Source organism: Eptesicus fuscus, chromosome 12, assembly GCF_027574615.1.
Source record: "Eptesicus fuscus isolate TK198812 chromosome 12, DD_ASM_mEF_20220401, whole genome shotgun sequence".
Lineage (NCBI taxonomy): Eukaryota > Metazoa > Chordata > Mammalia > Chiroptera > Vespertilionidae > Eptesicus > Eptesicus fuscus.
In genome coordinates this window covers 10,857,728-10,871,688 of record NC_072484.1, presented here as the reverse complement: position 1 = coordinate 10,871,688, position 13,961 = coordinate 10,857,728, and the positions used below count along the sequence as shown (strand labels likewise).

At 43.1% G+C, this 13,961-nt stretch overlaps 1 protein-coding gene across 2 annotated transcripts in view; it reads right to left on the bottom strand.

Moving 5' to 3' along the window:
- B4GALT5 (beta-1,4-galactosyltransferase 5) overlaps positions 1-9,249 on the bottom strand; it is an 80,665-nt gene extending 71,416 nt beyond the window's left edge. The window contains exon 1 of one of the 2 annotated variants that reach the window (XM_008141164.3): positions 8,906-9,249. In XM_008141164.3, coding sequence (XP_008139386.1) covers positions 8,906-9,020 — 115 coding nt within the window. In that variant the 5' untranslated portion in view covers positions 9,021-9,249. Of the gene's footprint in view, positions 1-3,620; positions 3,671-8,905 lie in introns of those variants that run through there. The other variant, XM_054723609.1, reaches the window with a different exon arrangement.
- Positions 9,250-13,961: the final 4,712 nt, after the last annotated feature.

Below are 13,961 nucleotides of genomic sequence, written 5' to 3'. Positions count from 1 at the left end.
ACAAAAAGTAAAAACAATTCAAGTGTTCATCAACAGATGAGTACATGCAATGGAATATTATTCAGCCGTAAAAAATGCAGTTCTGACATATGCTAATGCTACCACATAAATGAACCTTTAAATCATCATGCTAAGTGGAATAAGCCAGACACAAAAGGACAAATAGTATATGATTCACTTATATGAAGTATCCAGAAAAGGCAAATTCATAGAGACAGAAACTAGATTGGCGGGGGGGAAGGAGAGGGGGGGTGTTATTGCTTAATGGTACCAGAGTTTCTGTTTAGGGTGATGAGAATAGTGGTGATGGTTGTATTACATTGTGAATGTAATTAATGCCACTGAATTGCACACTTAAATTATCAAAATACATGGCAAACTTTATGTTATATAGATTTTGTCACACGCACACACACACACAAAACAGCAAGGAAAATAAAAGTGCAAAGTAGTTTGGGGCAAAATGAATACCAAGTCACTTCAAAATCAGAATTAATACAGGAAGCATTCCTTCCCCCATTGTAAATGCAATCTAACAATGAAGAGGCTAACTTGCCCAGGCAAACAGTCTATTCACTCACATCACTGAATAATTAAGTGCATATAATATAGTAGGCACTATTAGGCACAAAGAAATTACAATCCAGAAAACTTCCCTATCATTACTCTATAAATCATGAGGATATGGATAAAATAAGCTTTTATTAAATAATTAAAAGAGTAAAAAAAATTTAAAGAGTAAATGCTTTTATTTAAAATACACAGATTCAAAATAAGTACATCAAGAATCCTAAAGCCAGTCTACTATCATCTTTGCTCCATCTGGTTTAACTTCCTTAAATTGGCAATTTTGTCATTTTTCTGTACTGGAACAAAAGATTTTTTTAAACTACACAAACATGACCACAACACATTTAGAAAAACACTATTTTCTGACCTTCATCAGCCAACAGTCTACTGATCAGAAAACATAAACATCACAATCATGAATACAATTTAGTCTTGGCACCTAAAAGCAGAACTTCTCAAAATGGGTCAATTAGCAGTTCTATGAGGAAAAAAAGTCCCGTTTTTCCAGCTTTCAAAGTTTAGGGGTGTTCAACATGAGAATTAAGCAAAAGATTACATGTCTATTAATCATACTTTGAGGACCACCTGAAGGGTGAAGAAACGTTCCCTTTTTGCTGGTATTTAAATGTTTTACAGCTCTTTAATAATAATAAACAGTTGTGCTCACTAATATACCCTAGATTAAGTTTTGAAACACAACACTGAGCTTTCCGACAATGTACACTTTCCTGTACCTGATGCTACACAACATTTTTCATCTTCATAATTAGGCCACTAATTGCCTCAGAGCACTGTTTATAATTGATGACAGTAACTAAGGTACCTTAGAAACAATGACCAGGTTTCCTTCTGATTGCTGCAAAGTACCTGCATATTTCTGTAACCTGGGAAGGAGGAGGAACAATACCTAGAGTCTAATAATTGCTTACTCAAACTAACAAAAGAAGGGAGGCAAAGGGGGAATTCGAGAAGAGATAGCACTTTAAATTATTCAGTGTGATTCCCATGCTTGGGAAAACACTGAATTCATGGGATCAGCAGGAGGTATGAATGTTCTCCAGTATAAAGCCACAATATAAAAAGAATTACTGGGTCAAAATGTAAAATTCATTTTCATGTAACATCCAGTTACCTACTAGTAGAGGACTGAGGATGGGGCAGGAGCTGAATCCAGGGCTCTATTTCATTCTTAAAAGAAAAAGAGTGATGCTAGAAAAAAGGACTGATTTAGCAGATTGAAACTTAAAAGGATTACCCAGAAGATAAAAGGGGAGGGGGGAATCTTAACATCCAAAACATATTTCCATAAAATTCTTTTAATTTTTCCCTTTGACCAAGAAAACACAATTTTCTTTTCCCCTGCCTTTCTTTGTCACAACAATTTCAAAGATAGACTTCAGTACAGAAATTCATATGTCCTAAAACAAAAGCATTGCAGTATGAACTTTGCCATTCACCCCTAAAAGTGAAACTGTGAAGTCTGATGATTACAAGCACTGCACCGTTCCAGCAGGACCACAGAATCTACAGCTCAGTATTTCATTAGAGGTGGGAGACGAAGTGAATGAGAAATCTGAATTTATTTTTTAATGGGGTGTCTTTTAATAGTGACAGAAGTCACTATTCCTTTTTATACTTCAAGGTTCAACTCACACTTGCTCAGAATAATGTTAATATCAGATCTAGAAGGGGCCCTAGAATCTGTCCAATTACCTAAGTTCAGAGATGAGAAAATAAGTAAACGTTTATATCTAGTTACTGGTAAAGTCAGATGGAGCCCAATCCTCCTAACTCGCGGTGTAATACTACTATTACATCTAGTAGGACATCTCCTATGGTTATAAATAATAATTAAAAATATGGAGCTTTGTGTCAAGTTCTATGTTAAGCCATTTTACATGCGTATTACATTTAATTCTTACAACACTCAGAAAAAGAGTAATACTCTATTTGGAAGATAAAATTGAAAATGATTTGCCCACTCAGGGCTGATTCAAACCCAGGTCTGGCTGATTTCTAAATTAAAGTTCAGTCTTATTCTACCATGGCCTACAGGGTCCTGACCCCTCCTACCATTCTAACCTCATATCCTACTACTCACAAAATCCAGTCACCGTCACTCAAGCCTTTACATGTGCTGAGTGCCCCCCAAACCCACCCCAACCACCACCCCCAGACCTGTGAGTGACTGGTTCTACCCTTTCAAGTCAAATATCACCTCTTCAACCAGGTTTTCCCTAACCACTCAATCTGAAACAGTCCCTCAGTCACTCCCACCACTATCTGAAATTATCTTGTATACTGGCTGTCTCCCATTAGAATAAAAGTACCACAAGGACAAGAATATCCAGAAATGTTCCACCATATTCATTTCTAGACTGCCCAATACACAAAAGAGTAGCTGATAAAAGGAGACACTCAAAAAATTGTTGAATAAAGGAATGAATACCTGTGCCATTAGGGTATCATACAATAAGCAGTTGATTACATACTATCTTCTATTTTTTTGCAGTTGTTTCTTGTGAGTAATCTTGTCTAGTAATCTTATAATTTTCTGCTTTTGGCAAGTTAATGACTCGACATGGGTTTATATGATCATCTATTTTTAAAAAGCAGTCAAAAGTCTAGAATTCAAATAACTCCCATAGTTGGCAATGTGATAGATAGGTAGATACTCAAATACTGTATTAAATACTGTATTATTGACCCACAGATCTTCAATTCCTTTAATATTCTCACAACCTTCTACAAAAATAAAAAACCCTACCAGTGTGTAAAGAAACACATTCTTTTCTTTGGCTAGTAATAGAAACTAAAGAGTAACTGCCCTTTCACTAACAGTACACACAAGCCTCCCTCTTCTCGTGATAGCGCCAATAATTTCTTTTAGGCCAACACCCCATCTGTTTGCTTCAGATTATCTTTTATCATGACCAGCGTTAACCTCCAGTTTTCTCTATTTCTTTGACAGGCCTCAGCAGCATCACATTCCTCACTTTCTGCTTGCTAAAGTTTTGCTTGCTTTTTATGCTTCCATGTGTTCAACCTACCTTCCATGATCTAAAAAACTGTAAAATTGGGGCAAGTAGGTCAGTAGCATTTTGGCTTCTATTGGCTTTGGAATTCCTACTCCCTTGAGAGCTCTAAAGAGTCATGGCAACACAAAGAGACCTTCCTTCCTGGCGATTTATTTTACGCTGCTCCCTCTGGCCTGTCAAGCACAGGGTAGGAAACTGGATTGGAGCAGAATTGTCTACTGGCTTGAATATTGATGGCCTGGAAAAGTAACTGATACTGTCTGAACGGCTGCCTCCAAAGATTGTCCAAGTCTAGCAGATTTTCACTGTTAAAGACATTTCAACTCCAAATCCATGACCTTGTTTCCAACATAGCAAAAGAGAACATAAAACATGACCAAAGTCCTGGTCAAAAGGGTACTGTTCAGATTTATAACTTCAGCCTTCTAAGAAGAATGACATGACGTAATACTCAAAGAAAATATGTGAGTGTGCATATGCAGGCACATATGGAGGGAGGGAGTGTCTTTAACAGGGTGAGGCTTCTTAATTTTCTAAAATAAAATAACCCACATTTCACCACATTTATTTCATTCCAGAAAAGCTCAGGAACTAAGTGCATTGAGGCATTTAGAGCGCATTTTCATGTGAGAAGCAATGACAAAAGGCTATTTTCATACAATATTAAACTGAGGGGAATCTGAAATTTTCTGTGGTTATTAGAAAAAGTTACCTTTGATTATATAAAACATGCATCTTATCTAAAATCTTAGGTCAAATATTTGTACAGAGTGTGAATGAATTCTCAACTTTCTATATGTAAACAACTTTCTATACAATTTCTTCACACTGGACAAACATAAAAACAACTCATTAACACTTTGACTAAGCTGTAGTCCTAGTTTTTCAAGCAGCTTTGTTTTTCGTGCCAAGTATAAGATCAGAGAACCAAGCGACTTGCTCAAGGTCATCTGGTCAAGTCAGGTGGGATTAGAATTACTGGTTCCTGCTTTCCAAAAGCCAGCCATAAATCAAACTTTTCTTGGAACTAAGCAGGCCAAAAGGGAAAAACTATTCTCCATTTCCTTTCTTCAATAATCAAAGGACAAAAGAAAAATTAGTTTAAATGACAGAGCTGCAATTAATAAAATTTCATCAATGCATAAAGGCAACTCCCTCAAAATTGGCAACATTTAACAATTTGCAAAGGTCAGTTAAACTCAATATAACCTTCCCATATGATGGCATCATAGACTTATTAAAGTTTTTTTAAATCAGCACTTCATATATGCATCTATAAATAGTTCACGTATCTTTTTTTTTTTTAAATATATTTTATTGATACTTTACAGAGAGGAAGGGAGAGGGATAGAGAGCTAGAAACGTCGATGAGAGAGAAACATCGACCAGCCGCCTCCTACACATCCCCCACCGGGGACGTGCCCGCAACCAATGCACATGCCCTTGACCGGAACTGAACCCGGGACCCCTCAGTCCGCAGACCAACGCTCTATCCACTGAGCCAAACCGGTTTCGGCTCACGTATCTTCTAAAAGACCTAGTCAGACTGGAATATGGAAGTACTCTGAGCTCTTAGGTCTTTTCGAAGGTAAAGGATCATAAATAAGTTCAAAGTTTTCTTCAGAACCCTGAAAGGAACAGGGAGATTTCAACAGTGCAGGTAAAATTAGTGATTAAATAAACAAGAATCACTCAGGCTATGGGGCTGAGAGGACTAGAAAAAAAGGAGGCATTTTTATCAGCCTATCACCTTCCTCTTCCTTTTTCAAATCCACCATTTCCATCAAACTTTCTGCCCCATCCTTTTCATTGCTATTTTTAAACTGCTGATAAAAAAAAAAAAGAACATTACTTTTGAATTAACAACAAAAACATAATGTCCAATGAAGCCATGTTTTAAAAAATACTATTTGGATTGGGATGGGGATATTAAAGTAGCTAAGAGTACTTTGTATTTGTTACAAATACACTATCGTCATATTTAGTAATTTTCCTCACGTCCAATCTCCTCAGTCAAATAGTACCATCACCCCATTTCAGATGACCTCAGGTCCAGGAAAATTTCCCTTTGCTCTAAAACTATGAGTCACTGATATTAAAAGCTGACATTATATCTCAAAAGTACTAAGTTAATGGCTAGGGTGAAATCGTGGCTGGGTTATATGATAGGAACAACTTTAAAACTTTTATAACCAACAATGATTTTTCTCATCTCAAATTCAAGTCTACCTATTTCTGAATACAGTTATAAAACACTCTTGGAGTGATGGTTTCTCTTTAGCCCTTGAGCAAAATGTGGCCACAGGGTATATAAAGCAAATCAAAAGCGAGGACTGGAAAAAAATTAAACCTGGAAGGAAATACAAGTCTGACACTTTCCATTCTGCCAGAAAACAATTGTCATTACTTGGAAGTAGATTAGGTTGAGCCATACCAAACTGCCATTATATACAACTGTATTTTCCCTGCAAAAACAGAAATTTCATTTGGTTTGACCTAATGTTATTTTCTAAGCTCATTTTAATAATTATCTCAGATAAGGTCTTCATATTCCAAAGCACATAAAACCTTCTAGTTTTCTAGACTGCCTGAACCTTTGGAAAAGTTTTGCCACACCACTGTCCAAACCTGGTCATTTGAAAAATTAAGCTCATTAACAAGAAAGCCAAGTAAAAACCACCAAACTGGCTGAATGTAACCATGCTTTCATGAAACCTAAAACCACGCCACATCCTCTTCCACTAACAGAATTTAAATCCTAAGCAGATCTGCCTTTTAGAAGACTTACATTTAAGGAGATACACTGAAAAATTTAAGTGCTTGACAGCCTTTTCCGTTATTAGTAATAAAGGAATCTAAGCATGGTAAAAGCCCATCACTTTTCACTGGGGTTCCAATGACCCAAAAATCTACCACTAAGGAATTTTAATTAAGTTTATAAGTTCCATTTCTGTTGGAGAATTTGGCCTCTAATTCTTCTTTTTTTTTTTTTTTATATATATTTTATTGATTTTTTTACAGAGAGGAAGGGAGAGGGATAGAGAGTCAGAAACATCGATGAGAGAGAAACATCGACCAGCTGCCTCCTACACACCCCCTACTGGGGATGTGCCCGCAACCAAGGTACATGCCCTTGACCGGAATCGAACCTGGGACCCTTCAGTCCGCAGGCCGACGCTCTATCCACTGAGCCAAACCGGTTTGGGCAAGGCCTCTAATTCTTCTAATCAAAAGGGGGACTGCTATCCCAGTGGGATACATTTTTCCATTTAGATATGGCTGATTTATGCACCCACAGCAGAAATAACCTGTCACTTTCACAAAAGGGGTTATGGCTCCAAGACTGCCTCTAGGTCCAAATCCATCATTTCACAGCCATTTTTATCAGAGTCTAATATCCAATATGCTAATGAACTATTCTCAATTAATTCTATTAATTACTCAACCTGTTCCTGTTCTGCCAAAACTCCTATCTACTGGATGCTTTTCCTAAGACACCTCATAAACTGCTAGGGCAATCTGATGTTGCCTTTACTATCTTCCTAGACCTAGTTATAGTACAAACCATCAAGTGAAATATGCTTTAAAAAAAAATCAGGAGAATCTCCTGCTCCATCTAGAAACTTCTCTATTTAGCTAGTTCCGTGTTGATAAGTCAACAGGCACTAGTCACTACTACAATCTTACAGGGCATTTCTCTATAATTAATTAAACCATCAACCTTTTCCTAACATCCAAATAATCCACTTTTTCTACTAGAATTTACTCTCCTTGCCCCACCCTCAACATCTCCTGATCATTTTTCACCCTCAACTGAAGTTTTTCTCTAGCGCCCCAAGGTGATGCCAAGTCAGGCAAACACATTCCTGAAACCTTCCATCTACTCCCTTCTTTCTAAAGTGTTTTTTTTTTTTTTAAATGAAAACTATGCATCAGGTACAGTGATAAGTGTTTTAAAAGGAAATTTATCTACTTCCATCCTTAAAACCCTATGCGTTTAGGATCAGTATCCCATTTCACAGAGGAGAAAAACTGAGGTTTAATAACTAACCCAAGGTCATACAGGCCAGGGACTCAAACCCAAGTCTGACCTCAATGTCCTCTGACCTTAACCCTCTTGCTATAGTTCTTCCTAATCTCTGGTCACGTCCTGGATGTCTGCTCTGTGGTCTTATAAAGTCTTGGGCAGGGAGCTTCTTCAGTGGCTGTCTTTCCTTTAAAGGACACGCCTTGGAGAAGAATGAGTAACCATCCCATCTTTTCTCCATTCTCCTCCTCCCCACCTGACACCACTTCCCCAAGGCCCTTATCATATCTCATTCTCTAGGGCCAATTTAAATGTCCCCTCTGACCCCAGAGCAGGCACCAGAGAATCCTTCTACCATCAAGGCTAGGAGTGGGCAGAAGTGAAAGAAAAAGGAAAAGCGCCCACCGCATCTGAAGTCTCCACTCAGGAGGAAACTGTGGCAGAGGACCGAAGAGGGTGTGAGGTTTTGAGACGTGGTGGTGGGTAGTGAGGGGTGTGAAGGCGGAAGGCGGGGGGTAGGCAGTGACAAGTGTGCCCTTGGGGGTGGACGGGGCGGGGCGGGGCGGGGTGGGGCAAAGATAGGGAGCCGGCCAGGACGCTCACGCGGTTCGTGGATTGAATGGGGAGTGGACGTCCACACGGGAAGGGGGGGTGCCACCGGGCGAGAAAAGCGATCTTAGGAGAGAATGTGTGTGTTGGGAGGAGGACTGGGGGTGGGTGTAAGGGGGAAAGTGGAGGGAAGAAAGGGTAGGGTGATGAGCAGGAAACGGTTTAGTCACGGGGAGGCAGGAGTGGGGGGGAGGATGGACTGGCTACCAGGAAGGTGGGGCGCCTCCAGACCCGGGCACGGGGTCTCGCGGCTCGGTGCACGGACTGCCAGGAACGGGGGGCCGGAGGGGACCCCGGGGCTGGGGGCGCGGGAGTTCTCGGGCCGAGAAGCGGGAAGTGAGGGTTCTAGGGAGGCGAGGGCGGGAACGGGGGCGTCCCGGCACGGAGGAGGGCTGCGTGAAAGCGCGTCGCGCTCGCACGGGGATGGGGTTAGGAGGGCAGCAGGCGGCGGGGGTGGGGAGGGAGTTTCGGGGCGCAGAGGGCGGGAACGTCCTGGAGTCTCCCGAGGGCCAGGCCGGGGTCCCCGTAAGCTTTCTGTTTTCCAGGCTCGGGGTCGCCTCCGGGCCGGGGATCCAGCGCGGGCCGGGGTCCTCTCAGGACGAGGCGGGGGTTCCCGGGGTCCCCTCGAGGCCACAGCGGCGCCCCCCGACCCCCGCCTTACCTATGCCCGGCGCCACATAGACGAAGTAGAGCAGCGAGGACGAGAGCGAGAAGAAGAAGAGCGCGGCGAGCAGCGAGCGGCGCGGCAGCCGCAGCAGCCCCCGGCGGACGCGCATGCTGCAGCCGGCGGCCGCCTGAGGGCCGGGCCGGGCCTGCTCCCGCCGCTTCCCGTCCGCCGCCGCCTCGGCCTCCGCCGCCGCCGCCGCCTGGGCCTCGGCCACCACCTCCCGGGTCTCGCCCGCCGCCACTGGCCGCCGCCTCGCCGCTCCCAGCCGCCGGCCGCCGCGGGCCGGGACACATGAAGCGAGCAGGGGCCGGAGCGGCCCGGAGGGAGCGCAGCGGCGGGGGCGGAGCGGGCGGCGGGGGCGGGGCGGGGCGGGCGGCGCGGACGGGAGGGGCGGGGCCAGCGCCGCCGGGCCCCGGAGCCAGAGACCCGCGCGCGCGCTCACGCCCGGCCGGCCCGCTGACCGGCGGCACGCGGGGGACGTCGCCAAATGGCGACAGCCCCTCTCCGGGCGCGGCCACCGCCCAGGCTTTCGGGGAGCGTCGCTCAAGGGCGCGTTGGCTCCGCGCCTGGGCACCCCCAACCCGGGAGCCCGAGGGGCCATCTGCAATGCCTGAAGCGGCTGGTCGCCAAGGGCCACGCAAGGTCTGGGATTGTAGATGGGGAGCTCGCTATGCACGTTCATTCATTCACCCGTTCACTCATTCATTCAATTCTCCACTTATGGAATGCCAGACACGTGCCAGACACCGTTCTTGATGCCGGGGAGGCTACAAAGAACAAAACAGACAAAGTCTGTGTCTGCTTGGAACTTACATTCAAATGGCAGGAGAAAAAGAAACAGATCAATTCATAATATCTGGTACTGGTAAGTGATAGGAACACGAGAAAACAGGAGACAGGCCCTTGGGGTCAAGGAAGGCCAAACTGAGCGGGTGATATGAACTGAGACATAAAAGAGTGAATAGCAGGTGCAAAGGCCTGAGGTTAAAAAGCCTGATCTGTCCCCAGGTTGACTCTAGTAAGACAGGGAGAGCGCAGGGATGAAGCTGGAATTCTAAGCAGGGTCCACATCCCACAGAATCATAAGGAGTGTAATGATAACAGTGATCAATGTGAAGACATGCTGAGAGATATTTGGTTTTACTTATCTCATTACATCCCCCCAACATCCCTAAGGTATGTACTCTTATTATTCCTACTAGAGGCCTGGTGCATGAATTCATGCACTGGTGGGGTCCCTCAGCCTAGCCTGCGGGGATCAGGCCAAAACCAGCTCTCCAACATCCCCTGAGGGGTCCCAGATTGCAAGAGGGCAGTTCTTGGGTGACGCACCCTGGAATCAGACTCCCTCCTCTCTGGTTCCTGGTGCTTCACCCAAAACCGCAGCTGCCAAGTCACCACAGCTTGGCAGCTCCTGCGTTCAGCATCTGCCCCCTGGTGGTCAGTGCGTGTCATAGCTACCGATCAGAGTGTCTGCCCCCCTGGTGGTCATTGCGTGTTATAACTACCGGTTGGATGATAGAATGGTTGGATGGTCGCTTAGGCTTTATATATATATAGATGGTTAAAAAAGAAGAAGGAGAAAGAGAAGGAGATGAAGAAGAAGGGGGGGAGGGGGACTCCTAGAGGGAGGAGCAATTCACCTAACCCAGTGGTTCTCAACCTTTCTAATGCTGCAACCCTTTAATACAGTTCCTCATGTTGTGGTGACCCCCAACCATAAAATTATTTTCGTTGCTACTTTATAACTGTAATTTTGCTACTGTTATGAATCATAATGTAAATATCTGTGTTTTCCGATGGTCTTAGTCTCTACAGCAGCGGTTCTCAACCTGTGTGTCACGACCCACAGGTTGAGAACCACTAGCAGGGTCACCTAAGACCATCGGAAAACACAGATATTTACATTACGATTCATAACAGTAGCAAAATTACAGTTATGAAGTAGCAATGAAAATAATTTTATGGTTATTAACCTTAAGGGCTCAAATCAAAATTGACCTGTCTCCCAAGGCAGATCCTTGATCACTAGGTTGTAACTGCCTCAGCATTCCATCTGGCCCCTAATTCTCATTCTGCAGGCAAATTGGCATCCTACTCGATAGGATAGTGTGAGACCATATTTAAAACATCACTTTTCAATCAGCTCAGGCCAGAAGATCTCAACGGTAGAGAAACTCATGGCCAGGGCCAGTAGAACCAGCCCCAGCTTCAAGAAACTGACAGCTGAATTGAGGAGGCAAGTGTTCCCTGTGTAGACACATCTGAACCTGGGGGGACTGTCTTGGAATGCCAGAAGCAGTCAGGAGTAGAGAGGATTTTGCAGGTATTCTGTGAGAACCAACGATAGCCTGCATTCTATTCCTAAAGTTGATTTATACTTTTCACAGTGTTTGACCCTTTAAGTGAGGGCTGTAGAACCAGACTACCCAGGTTCTCTGACTCCCAGCTCTTCCATTCTTACCTGAATGACCTTAGGCAGGTAACTTAACCTCTCTGTGCCTCTCAGTAAAATGGGGGATGTTATTAGTAACATCTACATCAGGTTGTTGTGAGGATTTGAGTAATATATGCAAAGCCTGGCACATGTAGTAAATGCACATAGCTCTCGCCAGCTCCAACAACCCTGGGGAATGAGATGGGAGAGAAGAGACTTAAACAACGAAAAAGAAAAGCAGATGTGGGTTGACTCAGACAGATGTGGGTTCAAATCTTGGCGTGATCTCAAATGGCTGTATGACCTTGAGTAAATCACTAACCCCTCTGAGCTTCTATTTGTTATCTGTGAAATGGTGTGGAATAAGCGAGAGAGCAGAGACAAGGCCCTAGACCCGAAATAAGCTGACCTGAACCACTTTTTGTTTGGCCCACACATCGGCCTCTCCCCTACCATCTCTTCAATAAACATTTTCAAACATACAGAAAACTTTAAATAATAGTACAAGGAACACTCTTCATCTGGATTCAACAATCGTTAACATTTTTCTAGTTTTATCTATCTATATGTACAATTTTTTTCTGAGTTATTTAAAAGTAAGTTGCTGCCTTACTGGTATTTCATGTCTCAATACTTCAAAAACCTTAAGAAAAATTGCATTCTCCTAAATAAACATAATAATATCATCACACCTAAGAAAATGAACAATCATGTCATAATATCCTATAAAATATGGTTCATCCCAAATTTCCCCATTTTTAAAAAGAATGTCTTTTATGGCTGTTTATTTTTCAACAGTATCAAATCAAAGTTTACACATTGCATTTGGAAGTATTTCTACTATTTGTTTATCTACAACAGTCCCTCTGTCTTTATTTTCATAATTTCCCCCCAACACTTTATTTAAAACATTTTAAACCTATAGGGAAGTTGCAAGTATGGTACAATGAACACCCATCTAACCACCATGCAATGTTGCTTTGTTTAATTGAGCTAGTAATAGGTCAATTGGACTTCCATGTGGAAAAAAAAAAAAGACTCTTCACTGCTACCTCCCACAAAAGCAATTCAAGGTGCATTGTAACTCTAAATATGAACTATCAAATACAAAAGCTCTTAGACAAAAACATAGAATATCTTCATGCCCTGGGAGTAGGCAAAGACTTGTCAGAGGACACAAACACAAACCAAACGGGAAAGATTTGATAGATTGGGCTATATTCAAATTAAGAATTTCTCTTCATCAAAAGACACCATTAAGGGGAAAAAAGTGGGTGGCAAAGTAGGAGAAGAAATACAAATATAGAGAGAGGTGAAAAAGAACTCATAGCCAAAATATTATAAAGAGCAACAATCCAATAAGGAAAAAGAGGGGGGAAAGCAAGCAAGAGACAAATATGCATCTCATCCAAGAGGCTATCCAAATGGCCAATAGCATATGAAAATATGCTTACATCTTTTGAGAAATGAAAATAAAAACCACGCCTCAATACCATCCATTGTCAGCTGGTTTTGAGAAAAAGGTGGGGCACTTGGGACTGAGCCTTGAGGAAGTACAACTTTGAATGGCAGGGTAGAGAGTGTGACTCTGCCAGGAAGACACAGGGGAAGGGGGTAAAGCCAGGAAGCTGTTGCTCTGGGAGCGGAGGGAAGAGATGCTTCTTGTAAATAAGCCAAAGGCGGCTCGGCACGGGCCTTGGATGCAGGTCCTGGACGCCCTCACTCCATCACTTGCACATCTGTGACGTGACACTCACTGGGCTGACTTCTACAACATATGGGAGGTGGAAAGCTCTCAGGGACTCGTGTACCTCTGTCCATCCTGGGACAGGGAAAAAGATCTGGTCCCTTTGGTTGATATAAAATGGGCTCCAATTTGGAAGGAATCCTCCAATGAGGATCTAGCCAACTCAAAACAACCAATGGCCTCTACAGTTGGATTCCCTCACCATCGACCTCTACCTTAGCCTAGGTGGGCAAGGAATTCATCTGTTCCCCTAAGGAAAGAGATGGGCAGGCCTTCCCACGTCTGGACTATATACTGCTGACCAATCTCTACTCATGTCCCATCTGAAATAACAAGGCATTGAAAAAGATAGTTGTTATTTTCTTAATGGAAGAAGGGCAAAAAGATGTTGGAGGTGAGTGTCTTCCTTCCACATTCCATTTCCAACTCACTCAAGCCTGCATTTATGCGTTTGTCCATTTATTCATTTACTATTCAGTTCATTAGTCAAACAAGCTCACTGCACTTTTATCTCTGCCCAAACGTTATTTCTTCTAAGAGACCTTTCCTCTAAAATATCTTCCTTCTTCCCATCCAAGATCACTCTATTTCCTTACCCAGGTTTGTTTGTTTTTTTCAGAGCATTTTTCATCCTGACATTTATATTACATATGTATGTTTCTTTGTTCGTTTTCTGTCTCCCGTATCAGAACATAAGTTCATGAGGTCAGGGATTTTGTTTCCCTCTCTGCTGCATCTTTGCATCTAGCGCTGTGCCTGGCACCCAACGGGTGCTCAATAATTGTTGAAGGAATGCCAACACAATATTAGGTGTGCACCGAGCATAGGCAGGGCATAGCGAATGCAGGGGTGGTTCTCGCAGCCAG